The 17,500-nt window shown below is 50.6% G+C and overlaps 1 protein-coding gene across 1 annotated transcript in view; it reads left to right on the forward strand.

Annotated features, from left to right (window-relative positions):
* inpp4b (inositol polyphosphate-4-phosphatase type II B) overlaps window positions 1-17,500 on the forward strand; it is a gene marked incomplete at both ends in the record, with an annotated part of 127,983 nt that overhangs the window by 98,469 nt on the left and 12,014 nt on the right. The window contains 5 exons of the mRNA XM_084454468.1: window positions 444-627; window positions 5,140-5,490; window positions 7,276-7,417; window positions 12,253-12,428; window positions 13,477-13,600. Coding sequence (XP_084310594.1) covers window positions 444-627; window positions 5,140-5,490; window positions 7,276-7,417; window positions 12,253-12,428; window positions 13,477-13,600 — 977 coding nt within the window. The remainder of the gene's footprint in view (window positions 1-443; window positions 628-5,139; window positions 5,491-7,275; window positions 7,418-12,252; window positions 12,429-13,476; window positions 13,601-17,500) is intronic.

Consider the following 17,500-nt stretch of genomic DNA (forward strand, 5'->3'; position numbering starts at 1 on the left):
TTATAGTTGCAAATGGAGACAATAATTGCACGTGCGTACGGGCCGCCCTGGCTGCGATACATGTGGGTATTGATCGGTGAAGGGAACGGCGCTGGCGTGGATCCGTCCCTGCTGGTGGAGCGCTGTCGCGTTGCGTCGCTCGTAGACGCCCATTGATTAGATCTGAATAACCAGCGGCTGAGGTTGACGTCTGCAGGGTGATCGATTTTCCCTCTGGCCTGGCTACCCGGTTTAGTGGGAGGTGTAATACGCACAACAACCATAGATAATCCTGATTGGGTGGAAGCACTACAGACCTGTTCATAGAAGATTATTTGATGTTTTAATCCGATTCGGATTACTGCAATTGGTTGAAAATAATCCGTCCTTTCTCTCCCTCTCTTTTGCCCCTCCCTCCCTTGGCCCCCCCTCCTCCACCTCCTCCTCCTCCTCCTCCTCTCCAGTTTCAGCACGGCCTACCAGTGTATCTACTACTCCCCGGAGCACACGGCCAGGGCCCAGGAGGTGCTGAGCACCGTGGGCCAGCTCCAGCCTCTCATCTCCAGCCTGGCCGACCAGCTCCTCCAGGCCGCCCAGCGTCGCTCCGCCCCCGGCCTGAGGGAGGCGCTCAAGACCCTGGCTGACAAGGTGAGGTGCCTTGGGGAGGCCCCATGACAGACGCCATCTACCACTACCTGGCCCTTTCTGACAAAATGAGGCCTGTAGGGAGTCCCTGTAACACTCCAGTCTGTAGCCTAACCTTTGCCTCGTCCCTCTGGGGACCGTGACGTCCCCCCGGGACCAGAGATAAGTTCACGTCGTGGACGGGTCCTCCTAAAAGTGTTTTATCCCCGTGATAAAGTCGGCCCGGAAGGAGCGGCCCCTTCTGCGCCGGCTGTCGGTTCGAGCGCGCGACGACGACTGCATAACTCAACGTCGACTCCCCTATCGACCGAAAGCGGACCCCCCCCCCCCCCCCCTGGCTCCAGCTACAGTATCTCATCGCTCACGCCAGCTATCAACTGCCTGTCCATAACTCACCATTAAACCTGCCACGCCACACAAAAGTGAACTGTGGCGTGCGGTTCATGGAGCTGCTGTTTTATCAGTGTAATTAATGAATTACATCTGGTTCCGTCAGATCGCAATCTGCTGCCACGAGGGAGGGAGGGAGAGAGAGAGAGAGAGAGAGAGAGAGAGAGAGAGAGAGGGGGTGGGTGTGTGAAAGAGAGAGAAGGGTGGGAGAGAGGGGTGGTGAGAGAGATAGAAAACAAACAAGAGAGATAGAAAGAGGGAAAGTGATGAGATGAGACAAAGAAAGAGAGAGTGCGAAACAGAGAGAGAGAGAGAGAGAGAGATTGTTTTGCCCCAGTGGAAGAGAGCCCAATCAGGCTGTTTTAATTGGAACGCTTCGCTCCGTCTCCGCGGTCCTTGATTGGACGTGCAGAGATACGATTTGGTGATCCGGCGCCCCCGACGCATGAGCCAGGCGACCAGCGGGTAAACTGCCCGGTCAGCACCCACACTCTGCCGGACACACTCTCTGATTGCAATCTGAAGATGTGCGGGTGGGGAGATGGGTGTGTGTGTGTGTGTGTGTGTGTGTGTCTCTCTCTCTTTCGTGTCTTTGAAGCTGGTTGGTTATATGACAGTTTCCCATGTCTGTGTGTGTGTGTGTGTGTGTGTGTGTGTGTGTGTGTGTGTGTGTGTGTGTGTGTGTGTGTGTGTGTATAATGTGGTGTTCAGCAGCTCCTTCCCCATGGCCTTAAGTAGCTCATCCGTCATGTCTTGAAAATCTATATCTCACGCCGTCACGCGGTGGACAGTAGCCCCCCCCACCGCCCACCACGCCAGGCTCGTCCCGTGTCAATTAAGTGCTTTCTCTCTCTCTCACACACACACACACACACACACACACACACATATACATACATCTCTGTACTCCTTGTCTCAGCATATCCAAACAGATGTCTGTGCAGTGCCCATGAAGGTGGAGTGAGTGGGTAGAGGAGTTAGATTGAAAGCACACACACACACACACACACACACACACACACACACAGCTTCAGTGGGTGGAGCAGCCCGGCCTCTGACGGTTGGAGCAGGTGTTTGTTAGTTGGAGTGTAGGAGGGGAAGGAGGTCCCGGGTGAGAAACGCTGTGTTTAGTAATGCCATCATGTTGAATTACAGCGAGCGATAGCTGCTATAGAGGTCAGCCACACACACGCAGTCGGAGTCTCCATCGCCCGGGGCTGCTGGATGCCGGCCAAAGACGTCCCATCGGGCCGGTTCCTATGGAACCTGCGCCGGCGTTGCTTCAGTGACCTGGAGCTCCCTGGAAAAAAAGAATAATAATTAAATTATAAAACTGCAGCAGAGTATCACAGAGGGCGGCGTTTTGCGCAAACTTGTCCTCCCCCTTCTCATCCAGCCCTCCGAATCACATTCCAAAACGTGGCGAGAGCAGCAGCCCTGCGGCTTCTGTATTGTTGGAGGAGATCAGAGGAAATCTCTCAGTGGCGGTCCGCGCTAAGCACCCCACCTGCCCCCCCCCCCCCCGCCTCCTTCTCAATCTCCGGCTCTGCGCTGGCTCTGTCGAGGTCAGAACTACAGAAGTACAGAGGGAGAACTACAACCCCCAGGAACGCCTCTCTCTCTGATGGGGGGGGGGGGGTTCAAGCAGGGGTGAGTTCGGCGCTGACAAAACGCTGCAAAACGGTTTCTATCCGGCAATATCCAAACTGGATATTTGTCATTCCCGGAGCATATCAGAACTCAGGAATGGGAACATATCAGTATTCAGCGTGTGTTAGGGCTCTGTACTGTATATAGATGATATTCAGAATACACGAATATACGAGTATATATAAATAAAGTATTGAGTGTAAATAAAGGTTTGAAATGAAATGAAATATTCCTAACACACTGCATACTGATATGTTCCCGTTCCTGAGTTATGATATGCTCCGGATATGACAAATATCCAATTGAGATATTCCTGAACACAGAGCCTTTTCCCCCGGTGTGTCTTCAGACTGAGCTCACCCCAGCTGGAGGTTAGAGCAGGTCTGAGGTGTGCTTCTCACACGTGGGTCAGAGAACATGTGACGACCGTGTCGTCTACCACAGGACAGAAGAGGGATCATTTGGACCTCTGAGGAGCTCTTTATTCAGCCACACAGCACACACAAGTATGCGCACACGTGAGTGGTGACACAGCACACACACACACACACACACACACACACACAGGTCGCTGGTGGAAATTGTTCTCTGCGTTTCTCCCATCCAAGCTGTCCTCCTCCAGGAGCAGTGGGCAGCCTCGTCAGCGGCGCCCGGGGACCCAAGTCCTGGTCAGGGACAGACCTGAAGGGCATCTGTTCTTCTGCACGTTCTTCTTATTGGGTTCTTTTGGGAGGAAACCCTTGAGAACACGGCTCAGGGACTCCTCGGCATGACGCCGGGGGTCTGGGATCGAACCGGGGACCTTCCGATCCCTAGCCGGGCCGCTCTGCCTCCTGAGCTACCTGCCGAATACGCCGTGGAGCGATGTATTGTGTCATGTGACCTTTCACACAGAGGAGACGACGTGAGATTTCCTTTTTGGGGATCTTTTGGTTAATGTTGCAGGCGCAGTATTCAATATCTGTGTGCGTGCGCGCTTACCTAGCTACCTGCACACGTGTGTGTGTGTGTGTGTGTGTGTGTGTGTGTGTGTGTGTGTGTGTGTGTGTGTGTGTGTGTGTGTGTGTGTGTGTGTGTGTGTGTGTGTGTGTGTGTGCACGTGTGCGTCGGGCTGAGCCGATAGGCCCCATGTACTCCTACAGGGGAGTTATCAGGAGATTACGATTGGCTCACGAACACGGGCTCCGGCAAATAGATTGGTCCCCTGACCCGCACGGTTAAGGAGAACAAATATGGCGGCGGCGGCGGTGCGAAATGCCGCCGCCGCGCCCTGCTCACTCACCCCGGCAGAGCCCATGAATAAGAAATGCTCTGGCAGATTGCAAATTAACACGACGCGTCCCGATAAGCAAAGTTCAATTTGAATACGGATTGACATTTGGAGTCGGCGTTCCTGTGGGTGCGCGCGAGGCGGAGAGCGGCGGCCGCCGCCTTATCGGTTTTTTGGCGCGCGGCGGTCGAGGTCGCATTGTAAGGTTTGTGTTTCCGGGCGAATATTTGCACTTCCGGATTTGTGTGTTATTGAAATGGGACGCCGGGCAACGTGAACGCTCTGCCCTATCTCTCTCTCTCTCTCTCTATCTCTCTCTCTCTCTCTCTCTCTCACTCTCTCTCTATCTCTCTCTTTCTCTCTTCTCTCTCTCTTTCTCTCTTCTCTATCTCTCTTCTCTCTCTCTCTCTCTCTCTCGAAGATGGAGGAAGCGATGTGTTTTCTGGCGAGACTATCCAGTGTTATTTTTTCCGGGCCTCGTTTCTGCTGTGCTAATAATACGGTGTCGTATAGGAAGGCTAACTCAATTATCCATGAGAGGCCACGTCCGCGTTTAGGCTGGCGGCGTCCCGGGCGTCGAGGGGGGATCGTCATCAGCGCACGGCGGCTGGTGAATTCCGCATCAAAGTTGCCCGCAGCGACGAGCTCGCCGAGCGGTAATTGAATTGTTTGTTGTTGTCGGCGATGCTGCCGCTGTTGTTGTTGTTGTTGATAACGGCGACGCACCGGTGGAGAGGATGAGCGCCTCGTCGTCCCCGGCGTCGTCTTCTCGTTCCGCACATCACTCCGGAGACGGGGTTTCTGTCCTCCCATCTCCCGGACTCCTTTATTCTCCTGCTCTTGCCCTCTGAATGATTTTTCTCTCCTCTCTCTCCTCTCTGTCTTTCTCTCCCCCTCTCTCCTCTCGCTCTCTTTCTCCTCTCTGTCCTTCGCTCCCCCTCTCTCCTCTCCCTCTCTTTCTCCTCTCTCTCCTCTCTGTCTTTCTCTCCCCCTCTCTCTTCTCCCTCCCCTCTCTCCTCTCTCTCCTATCTGTCTCCCTCTCCCCCTCTCTCCCCTCTCTCTCTCCCCTCTCTCTCTCCTATCTGTCTCCCTCTCCCCCTCTCTCCCCTCTCTCTCTCCTATCTGTCTCCCTCTCTCCCCTCTCTCTCTCCCCTCTCTCTCTCCTCTCTTTCCCTTCTCTCCCCCCCCCCCCCCCCCCCCCCCAGACGGAGCAGTTTGTCCACGCGCTCAATGAGGAGCTGGTGAAGTGTGCTCTCTTGGCCCTGCATGCCGCTCGGCCCGGCTACGTGTCCAAGACCCAGAGCCAGCCGGGCCAGGACCAGGACCACAACCACCAGGGCCACCAGAGTCCCGGCCTGGGCAGGACGCAGACCCAGAGCCCCGGTCAGGGCCCGGGCCAGAGCAGCCCGGTGGCGCGGCCGGCCGCGGGCAGTCCGGCGCTGTGTGAAGACGCGGGCGGCTCCCAGACGCCTCCCGGGGGAGAGCGGGGGGAGGGAGCGCCCCTCGCCCGCCAGGAATCCATACCGCAGCAGACGGAGTACGACGAGGAGGAGTGGGCAAGTCCTGCTGGCTCTCTACTCTGTCTGTCTCTATAGCTGCTCTCTACTGTCTGTCTGTCTCTATAGCTGCTCTCTACTGTCTGTCTGTCTGTCTCTATAGCTGCTCTCTACTGTCTGTCTGTCTCTATAGCTGCTCTCTACTGTCTGTCTGTCTGTCTCTATAGCTGCTCTCTACTGTCTGTCTGTCTCTATAGCTGCTCTCTACTGTCTGTCTGTCTGTCTGTCTCTATAGCTGCTCTCTACTGTCTGTCTCTGTCTGTCTGTCTGTCTGTCTGTCTGTCTGTCTGTCTGTCTGTCTGTCTCTATAGCTGCTCTCTACTGTCTGTCTGTCTGTCTGTCTAGCTGCTCTTGTCTGTCTGTATCTCTTTCTTTCTCTCTCACTCTTTCTCTCCGTCTCCTTCTTTAAACCTCTCATACTAACAAATGGACTGTGGGTAATGATCAAGAATTTTAATCTGCTGCTCTTAGAAACAGAGATTCTGTTCATAAAATAATGAGCATCTGTTAGGAAAGAACACCCTCCGACATCCACTGAACTGTGTGTGTGTGTGTGTGTGTGTGTGTGTGTGTGTGTGTGTGTGTGTGTGTGTGTGTGTGTGTGTGTGTGTGTGTGTGTGTGTGTGTGTGTGTGTGTGTGTGTGTGTGTGTGTGTGTGTGCGCGTGCGTGCGTGTCTGCTGTCCGCCTCTGTAAACCTAAGCCTGTCTCTAAAAGTATAAGAAGGGCCAGGCTTAACTCCAACACACACGCACACACACAGATGGAGAGAGAGAAAGAGATGGAGAAAGATGAGAGAGAGAGAGAAAGAGAGAGAGAGAATGCTTTGGGAGGCAGGCCTTATTACTTGACTCCGGCAGAAGAAAGTTTTGATCTTACGATCTTGATCTTACAGTGAGATTGAGAGACGGGTGGATGGAGGGAGGGAAGGAGGGAGGGATAGGGGGAGAGAAAGAGAGAAAGAGAAGTAGAAGAAAAGGGTAGAGAGAGTTAATATGTGGGAGCGAGACAGAGTTTGAGAGAGAGTGAGGGGGGAGGAGAGAGAGAGAGAGAGAGAGAGGAGAGAGTGAGGGGGGAGGAGAGAGAGAGAGAGAGGAGAGTGAGGGGGGGGAGAAAGAGAGAGAGAGGAGAGAGAGTGAGGGGGGAGGAGAGAGAGAGGGGAGAGAGAGAGAGAGGAGAGAGAGAGAGACGAGAGAGAGAGAGGAGAGAGAGAGACGAGAGGAGAGAGAGAGAGAGAGGAGAGAGAGTGAGGGAGGAGGAGAGAGAGGAGAGAGAGAGAGGAGAGAGAGAGGAGAGAGAGAGAGAGGAGAGAGAGAGGAGAGAGAGAGAGAGGAGAGAGGCAGATTTGAGAGAGTATATCCTCAAGCAGACTGACATCATTCCCCTAAACACTGTGTGTGTGTGTGTGTGTGTGTGTGTGTGTGTGTGTGTGTGTGTGTGTGTGTGTGTGTGTGTGTGTGTGTGTGTGTGTGTGCGTGCCTGCGTGTGCGTGCGTGCGTGCGTGTGTGCGCATGCATACAAGTGTGACCTTTCTGATCCAGTGTTCTTTGGGAAAGTAAAGGAAACCGCTTTCACTGGTATGGTAAGGTATGAGAGTGTTATCACACACGCACGTGTGACACTGCCTGCCATAACACTGCCTGCACACACACACACACACACACACACACAGAGGTGATATGAGAGGGTTGTTTTGTGCACACACTGATGTAGGGTGTGTACTGTATATGTGTACTGTATATGTGTGTGTGTGTGTGTATGTCTAACGTTTTGCGTGTCTCTTCTAGGACAGGGTGTGGGCCAGCGTCGCCAAGAGCCTCAACTGTGTCATCGCCATGGTGGACAAGCTCCAGGAACAAGACAACAACAACCAGGATCAACCAATCCCGGACCAGACGCTAGCTGATGTCATCACTTCCCACAACCCCGGTATGGTACGCTCATTCACTGTGACGCCGTCGCTTGACTTGGTCACGCAACTCTTATTCCTGCCTGAAATACCCAGACAACACCTGTTAGACACTCGAGAGCAAACAGGAAGGATCTTTCATGTCTTTCACCTCCAAATGTGCTTGATCTTATCTTCCAGCAGGGGGCAGTGCTGATCCACACGCTGTTTCCCCACAGCAGTCTGCTGGCGGTCTGTTAGTCAAGTCACGTTTATTGTCACATCAGAAAGTCTGTCAGTGTGCAGTTACAATAAAACGTAACAGTAAAAGTTAAGAAGCATAGTAGAAAAAATATATACACATAGTAAAAAATAAAATAAAAAAATAAAAAAGTAGCATATCAAAAATATGCAGACTTTATGTGACAGATGCTGGTATTATGCACTTCATGTCAAGCAAGGTCAATTTTCATTTGTTAGTTTCTTCATCATCATCATCATCAACAACTGGAATTTTCCTAGCTAATGTCCGCTCGCTAGCCAACGAGATGGATGAACTCCAGCTACTAGTAGCTAAAAACAGAGACCTGCTGCTCGTCTGCGGTCCTATCGTTCACCGAGACCTGGCTGTCCGACGCTATCCCTGACACTGCGTTACATCCCGAGGGGTTCCAGCTACATCGCGCGGAACGCAAGTCTCACCTGTCCGGTAAAAAGCAAGAGTTTGTTTTTATGTGAACGAAGCATGGTGAAGGGATGTGACAGTGATTCAACAGCACTGTTCCACCTGACGCCCAGGAGGCGCAAAGCACACTCGCCGAACAGATAACGAGGGTTGAACGTAAACATCTGGACTGTTTTGTGGCTCCCCTCTGAGTCTCTCCCCCGCCCCCTGCAACTTTTGCACTAAACGGACTCTGTGACGTCCAAACTCAGGAGAAAGGCTGGAGAAAGACGAAGCGCGGAAGAGTGGGGACAGGGACTGGTTTAAAGAGGCCAAGTACAGATTCAGCAAGGCGGTCTGGGAAGCCAAACAACGCTTCTCTGAGAAACTCCCAACACCAGTTGTCAGAGGGGAATACGTCCGCTGTCTGGAAAGACCTCAGATAAACTATAAACCAAAATCCTCCCAGTTGACTGACGACTCACGCCTAGCCAATGAGTAAGCTGAATGAGTTCTATTGTCGTTTTGAAAAGCAACGGAGCGACCCCAAGTCCATCAGTACCGGCTCCCCACAGGGCTGTGTTCTTCCCCCCCTACTATTCTCACTGTACACGAACAGCTGCACCTCCAGCCATCGGTCCGTGAAAGTCTTGAAGTTTGCGGACGACACCACCCTCGTAGGACTTATCATCAAGGGGGACGAGTCCGCTTACAGGTGGGAGATTGAACAGATGCTGACCTGGTGCGGCCGGAACAACTTGGAGCTTAATGCTGTAAAGACAGTGGAAATGGTGGTGGACTTCAGAAAGAACCCAGCCCCAACCCCCATCACCCCGGTTGCCATCGTGGACTCCTTCTGCTTCCTGGGTACTGTAATTTCCCGGGACCTCAAGTGGGAATTGAATGTCAGCACCCTGGTGAAGAAGGCTCAGCAGAGGATGTTTTTTCTGCAGCAGCTAAAGAAATTCAACCTGCCAAGGACCATGATGGTACAATTGCAATACAATACACCTCCACCATCGAGTCCATTCTCACCTTCATCACCACCAGGTCTCCCGCCGCTACAGTCAAGGACAAGGCTAATTTACGGCGGGTGATCCACTCTGCGGAGAGGATGATCGGCTGCGCCCTGCCCTCCCTCCAAGCCCTGCACGACTCCAGGGTGCTGAAACGGGCCAAAAAGATCATGATGGACCCCTCTCACCCGGGCTATGGCCTCTTCACACCACTCTCCTCTGGCAGGAGGCTGCGGTCGTTAAAGACCAAAACTGTGCGTCACAGGAAAAGTTGTTCCCCCACGGCCATCAACCTTGTAAACATGGCTCCCCTCTGAGTCTCTCCCCCGCCCCCTGCAACTTGCACTAAACTGACTTTGCACTGACTCTTTTTAATCCTATTGCACTACTACTTTTTGCTCTCTATTTGCATTACTGCGCTTTACAAGCCCTGTCATGCACTGTCCTGTCCTGTCCTTGCACCTGTCCATTGTTGTTTTATTGTAAGCACCACACTGTCGGGAAAAAAAAATCCTATGTATGTAAAAGTACAATGGCAGTAAACGTATTCTGGTGGGGGGTGTCTGTCTCCACTTAAACCTGGCTTCTTCTGTTGACAGAAACAGTCAGAGGAGAAGACACAATTAAATGTTTCCGCATACCTTGTAGGTTCAAAAGGTTTATTCAAAACTCGTCCATCTAGGGAGACCTTCATTTTAAAACACACAATACAAAGACATTCATATTCAATCAATAAATAAACCATGAAAAAAGAGCAGAACCATAAGGATGAGACAATATACATGTTCAAACCAAGTACCGCAGTCATGTAGGACACATACAGTATCAGGAGGGGGAAATGCTATGAACTTTTGTACTTGGAGGAACACTGCCCCCTATTGACCACATTTTGGTTACGACACACTGCAGCATTGCAGACATACAGTGCTGTACTGTGAATTCAAATAGCCAAAGGAGCTGACTGATTATTTACGGATGACGGAATATGTGTCACTTTGACAAAAGTGTCTTTTGCAGTCATAGTCAGTTAAAAAGAAACTTTTTTTGTCTGTAGAACTTAGATTCTTCTGTTCTGTCTAATATTAGGCCTATCTCACAGTTGCCTTTTCTGTCTAAAGTTTAGGAGAAAGTGTTTTTTTGAGTTGAGTTGAGTCTGTGGATTGATATTACCCCAGGTCACTTAACCTGACAGAAGGTAACTAGTCAGCTGCCACTGATGCCACCTGCCAATAAACGGTCTGTGAGTCTGAGGTCACCTTATCTCACCACAAATAGACTTGCTGCTTGTCAGTGCTTCCCTCTGGAAAATGTGTGGCAGGTACCCAATCCAGTCCAATCCAACTTTCAGCAGAGTTGACCAAAGTGCTGTAGAGTCACACAATGAAAAAACATGAACACAGTAAAATAAAACACAAGGACTACTGTACACAGAAAGAAACAATAGGTCACAAAGGAAAAACTCATGCTGGGTTAAAAGCCAATGAGCATGAATTTGTTTTTAGCCGTGATTTAAAAACAGGCAGTGTGGGCGCCATCCTGAATTGGAGGAGTGTCTCGTTCCGCAGGTTGGGGGCTGCAGCTGAGAATGCTCTGTCACCCCTGGTCTTCAGTCTCATCTTTGGGACCATCAAGACCAACTGGTTAGCGGGCCTCAATGACCTCACAAACATAATCAAAATCGATAAACAATGGCTCAATGCAAGTGCCTTAGAAACAATGTGAATAACAATGCAATGCATCCCAAAAAATATTTTTTATGCATTATAATACAACGGTGCGAATCGTACCACTAGAGAGAACTTTGTCACTTGACCTCCCTGTGGGGCACAAGACGATGCAGAGTCACCGAGGAACCTCTCTCAGACAGATGGGTACTAAACCAGACCAAGGCTGTACCTTTAATACCCACACAGTGTTCCAGATGAGAAACAACAATGGTGTGGTCTACTGTGTCAAAGACAGCTGTGAGAAGCATGAGAATGGTTGACCCCCCAGCATCAGTAGTTAATAAAATATCATTAAAAACTTTTGAGTGCAGATTCTGTGCCGCGAAGGGCTTTAAAACCAGACTGGAAAACGTCAAGAATACATCTAAAAAAGACTGCACTTGTAAAAAAGAAAAGAAAATAAAAAAACTTCCCCTGAAGTGTATTGTGTTGCCTCTGTGTATGAAATACACTATAAAAAAAAAAAGAGTTGTGATTTGATTTATGAAGGGGCAAAAGCTGCGCAGCCCTCGTGCCTCCTGGAAACGCAACACACACTCACCACTGCGGAATGGAAACATCAACACACACACGCGCACACGCCCGCTGCTGGGAAACGAAACCGAGGAAGTGGCCTGGACTTTTTTTTCTTTTTCTTTTTAAACGTTTTCTTTTATTGTCTTCCACAACAATGGACATGGACATGCTCTTAAAAAAAAAAGAATAAAGTGAGTCGAGAGCAACTCAAGGATGCAGGCACTCAACCACTCACACGTGCCCACCTACACCCACCCCGACAGTGAAGGGTCCGGGTTGCTGCGTGTTCAGCTCCCAGACCCAGACCCTCCCCTGTGGAGTGGGCCCTGGTGAACACCTGTAAGATACCCGCACCCCCGAGTCGCCCCCACCTCCAAAGAAACATAAATCACAATACAAACACAGACAATGCAATACAGGACATCCTCTTCACATAACAACGCCACAACAAATTATAACCAGACACAAAGACAATATAAACAGCAAAAACCCTATAAAACAATAACAACATCAAACATAAATGGGGGGGGGCAGACACCGGAACCTTTACTGCATCAATTAATTATTAGACAGTACAGTATCCCCAATTGCAATACGTTGTGTGAGATATCCTCTAACAATGTCCCAATGTCTGTCCAATCCCCTATCAAAGTCCATGAGCAAGTTGGAAGCTCTTTCCATGTTCAATAAGTCCATATATTCCCCAAGCCAAGAGTCCTCAGAGAAGCAACCTGGTTTCCTTTCCTTAGTGGCCTGGACTGTTCTCAATCTCTTTCGCTTTGCACTCCCATCCGACGCGTGGCGCCGAGGTTCTCGAATCGGTGGGGGGGGGGGGTCCAGCGTTCCACACGGAGCGGCGTCCGCCCCTGGCGTTCCTCTCTCGGATTGATATCTCAACCATCCCTCTCTCTCTCCTGATCCCCCCCCCCCCCACACACCTTTGTCCTCGTCAGCAGGCGACTGGCGCGAGCCCCTCTGCCCCCTGGTGTCCCGGCTGAAGGAGTGCGTGGCGGAGGTGGGCCGGCGCGCCCACCAGGGCCTGACCTTCGTGCTGCTCCAGGAGGCCGTGTGCAGCGTGCCCCGGGGCCTGCTCCTCCAGCAGCGCCGCGACGTGGTCTTCAGCCAGGCGGTAGGCTCGCGCTGCCCCAACCACCAGGCCCCGGAGAACGATGCCCCCCCCTCCCCACACCCCCACGTCCCCCGAATCAGTCCCCAAGAAGAGGTCACGAGAGAGAGAGAGAGAGAGAGAGAGAGAGAGGAGGGATAGAGAGAAGGAGGGAGAGAGAGGGGAGAGGGGGAGAAAGATCTGGAAGGGGAGAGGTAGAAAGAGGGGAGATAGGGGAGTGGTGGGAGAGAGAGAGAGTGTGGGGGGGGGGGGGGGGCATCTGCAGCGTGGGGCTTCCTACAGAGGGGTCTGGTCTTCAGCCCAGTGGCAGACGCGACCCCGACAGAACCAAGGACCAGATGTAGCATAACTAGAGAATGACCCCATCACAAATAAGTGCCAAGAAGAGGTTACGAGAGAGGGAGAAAGAGAGAGAGACAGACAGGCAGAGAGAGAGAGAGAGACAGACAGACAGGCAGAGAGAAAAAGAGAGACAGACAGACAGACAGACAGACAGGTAGAGAGGGAGAAAGAGAGAGAGAGAGAGAGAGACAGGCAGAGAGAGAGAGAGAGAAAACTCATAATTACCCAGTTTGGCTGATGTAATCACTGAAAATGGACTGACTGACCCATTTTGTGTAACAAAAGTTGCTTGGGGTACAGCCCAGTAACACATCTGACATTTACAGTAGATTCTAGTCAAATAGAATTGATCCCATCTAAACGCTGGACTCAGCATAAAGTAAGCCATCAGTAATGCCAAGATAAAGGTTGTAAATATTAATTATTCCACAGTGTGCTGCTGTATGAATTGCATGCTCCAGAGATTACAGTACACCTGCACACACACAGACACACACACACACACATACACACACGCTCACCTTTCACACACTTGGAATGAGGAAAGAGAGCATGACAATTATAATGGATAACAAATGTGCCGTGCGCACTCCTCTGTGTGCATGCGTGTGTGTTCTGTGTGTGTGTTCCTCTGTGTGTGTGTGTGTGTGTGTGTGTGTTCCTGTGTGTGTTCCTGTGTGTGTGTGTGTGTGTGTGTGTGTGTGTGTAGCTGGCTGCCCTGGCCTGTGGTTTCGTCATGAGGCTGTATGCTGGGATGGGCGACCAGGGCTTCCTCAGACAGCTCCACCTGGTGGGCGTGGTGGCCCAGTTCGAGAGCCTCCTCAGCACCTACAGTGAGTATCCACAGGTCACCGGTGGGTCCAGGCGGGGTCATCGATGGTCTTTGACCCTGGCGGTGGGAGGGTAGAGAGTGGCTGATGGGATTGCTGTCTGACAGTGTTTTTTATGAGCATGGACAGGGTTCAGACCTCTAGCTCAGATCACTCCAGATGAAATGGGTCCTTCTGCCTTCAAAATGGTGAAACGGTGACTCATTGTGGTGCGATATCGCACTCACATGGCAAACAAAAAAAGTCAAAAGTGCAGGTTTACAACCCTGAGAAATAGAGTAATTAAAGAACTACTGTAAGAAAGGCTAAGGCATCCCTTTTTATCAACATACTTAGTGAGGCAAATGGAAATTGTTAGTTGACCATAGGAACTCTGGAAAAAGATTAGAACTAAATGTAAATGGATGCCTAACACATGATCAACATGAGCAACATTCTTCAACACATACTTTGTTGACTCTGTTAAGGCACTAACTTATAGTCCAACAGAAAGATAAACACGCACATCTCCTCGCCAAATAGGGCAGGTGCTGATCTGAAGGTGAACCAAACTGTGACCAGGAACAAAAAAACGCCTGCACACTGCTTGAATCCAGTATGGAAATTGTACAGTAAGTTGATCTGCGGCAGATGTTGAGCTGCCATGTTTAAATTGCATTGGATTATCCATTTCATGGTTCTGCTTCTTGTATATTATATTTCGATTGTATTTTGATCTTCTCCTGAATTCACAATTTATCTTGCACATGTTGCACATTGTCTGTGATGAACAGGACACACTGTACAGTAGACTGTCCTATTGTTTTTGAATGTATGCTGATGTCACTCACTTTGAGTCACAGGTGTGTTGATTTAGTTGATTGTGTCATTGTGTGGGTCATGTGACCAGGCCTCTTGCCTACTTAAGATGGCATCCTTCATTGTCACATCAGTCTGAGTGTTAACCTTAAAACATCACTCGGTGCTATAAATGATATCTTTTGATACTGGAGCCCAGCAGTGCGCGAGCGGGTTTTTGTTCCTGGTCACACTAACTTATAGCCCACCTACTGATGTTTTACAGTACCAGTAGATAAAACACAACCTGTCTTCTCAATGAATGAGGTCACAGTCTACAGTAAAGTGAATAAAATACTAAGCTCACTAAAAAGCTCCAAAGCTAGGGATGTGTTTGGGCTAGACTCGTTTTTGAAAAAACACAAAGAATCACTCTCGGATCCCATTACCAAAATGGTCAATGCCTCTATTGGAGCGGCTGTGTTTCCACATGTCTGGAAATCAGCTGTAGTCACGCCCGTCTTTAAGTCAGGAAATGTGAATGATCCTTCCTGTAGTGTCAAAGACTGCTGAGAAGTGCATAGCGGAACAACTAATTGCCCATCTCAACATCACTCCTTGTACACTACACACCCTATGCAATTTGGCCCCAACCCTAACCCAAGTTAACCCAGAGAACTGAGGCAGAGTCAGCGGTGAAGGTTGGTCCTAGTACCCGTTTCGAACGCCTAGGTGCTCCACTTAATTTGGTTGGTGACATAGTGAATTCCTCATGCTGTTGTAGCATGTGGGTGACACTATCTAGGTACGAGTGTGATGCTATATAGTTACTGTCTAACGGGGTAGCATCGAAATACTTCCTACAGACTGCCGAGGGTTTAGTCTGACACGCACGGTCTGAGTGTGTGTCTGGCAGTTCGTGATCAGCCATCTTGGTTGTTCCCACAATGCAATTCCTGAGGAGGGACCAGGCATTACGGTTTTTGGGTCAAATGCTACAGCGGTCATGCAGGTCATGCAAAAGGTCAGGATTAGGAGCAGCATCTTCATTGCTTTGAAAAGAGTGCAAACCCTGGTTAGTTTTGGAAAGGTTAACCTAGCTGCACCCTCACAAGGACTGGTAGACCCGGTTGGTTGGGCACCAGGGTAGTCCCACTCTTTGCCCCCCACTTGGTACTTGGCTAATGAGGTTTTCTGATCACAGTGTGACTTCCTGCCTCTACTCTTTCCCAAGTGTCTCTGGACAGCTGTGCTTGCAACTCTGGGACCGACGGTGTCTGTCATGGCGATGTTGGCATCGCCCGGCCCGCAGCAGTCTGCAGCAGGTGCATCGTGAGCATATGTTAGCCTTCTTACCCCCCTTTGGCTGTGAGGAGCCACGAACGGAGGTGAAGTGTGATTCTCAGAGACATGAACAGCAACGTAGCTAACGACGCATGCAGCATGCGGGCCTGCTAGTTTGGGCTGTATGTCTGCGGGAAGCCAATTTGCGAGGGTGGGGTGTGTGGTCATTGGACCGCGAGGGAGACCACACACAGTTGGGTGGGAAACGGCAGGGAGCTCTTCTTCCTTCAACCTCTCGTGGTCTTGTGTCGGGTGAGCTCTGACTACACCCCCACTTGGGTCAAGGGTCAGAGAAGGTGCGATTTGTCCAATCGCTGATACGATGAGCTCAGTGTCATGGGAGTCTGTGCTGATCGACAGGTTTGAATAGGTGGTTTCAGGGGATACGGTGTCGGTCCCATTGGGGTTTTGCACCGAACATGAAGTAGGCATAGAGCCAAGCTCTATCAAAGGAATGTCCTCCAGGGAGGGGTCATGCATGTTCAAGCAAGAATTGGTTTGGCAGAGGATGTCTGTTGGGACCTGCATCGTCTCCGATGGTTTGGCCCCTTCCTCGTTCAATGCGCTTTCCAGTCGTATCTCTAGATCCTTTGTCGTGTCTTGAGGTGTTGGGACCTCAATGTCAAGGACATAGCACTGTGCTGTTGCTAGTGTCAGAGCCACGATGGGCAGAGGTCGGCGGACCTGGGCCCAGAAAGTGAGACGTTTGAAGTCTATCAAAGGCTCGAATCAGTTGAGCAAGTCTTTGCCCATGAGCATGGAAGTGGAGATAAAAGGGGACACAGACTGGATGTGTTAGTCTCAGTGGTCCAATTGTGAGTTGCGGTTGGACACAAGGTTACGTTGGTGCTGACTGCAGAAAATGCCTGGATCTCAAGATCGCATTGTTGTGGCTTCAGCTTCTGGTTAGTCTGTCGGTCCACCCTTTTGAGCTCCTCAAACGTGGATGGAGATATCAGTGTGATATCAGCAGCTACATACTTGACTTCTTCACCAACCCCCCTTCCAGGGTTTGTTTTTGCTGTATGGACTGATCATACTCGACCTGGAAGCTGTCTGGCTGCTCGTGGCAGTATTGGGCCTCGGCACTTGGTCTCTCCACAAGCTCACACTGCTGAGCTTGCAAGTTGATAGCCTCGGAGGTTGCTGGCTCTGCCGTTAACTGCTCCGGTAGGCTGCTCTTCCCCCTCTGGGGTTTCTCCATGGCCTGTTCGGTCGACGTGACCTCATGGCCAAGCTGACTGTTAAAGTGCTCAGTTGCGGAGATCCTACTTCTTAGCTCCTCATTTTCATGCACCAGCCCCTTGTAGGCTTCTTGGAGTGGCTCGTGGCCTTCGACCGCTCGTTCAGCGGTTTTAAGCTTCAGGGCTAAGTGAAGGTACATGCTACTGAGGAGCCGGCAGTGGTCTGCATAACTCAGGGGGAGGTTATTGGTTATGACCCCTAAAAGTTCCGCCATCAGGGATTCGTCTGGGGAGGCCATCTTGACTATGGCCAGCCTTGGGTGCTTGCTTGAATTAGCTGCACTTTCAAGTTAAACCAAACTCTAAACTGTTTCACAGTAAAAGTTTGTCAATCCCTATATAAGGTAGGCTCTGGTTACAGAGTAGGTGGCCATTGTATTATTGGGGTGAATCACAAATATTAATTATAAACTGATACGTTCTCTTGTATGAATCCTTCTTTCTTCAATGTATCCTGACCTCGTAGCACGTGGCGGCTAGTTTAAGACCTTCTGTTCAACAACTCCTGTTGTTTTACCATTCCTGTCATACAAGTTTG

The sequence above is a fragment of the Borostomias antarcticus genome (genome assembly GCF_949987555.1).
Source record: "Borostomias antarcticus genome assembly, chromosome: 20".
Lineage (NCBI taxonomy): Eukaryota > Metazoa > Chordata > Actinopteri > Stomiiformes > Stomiidae > Borostomias > Borostomias antarcticus.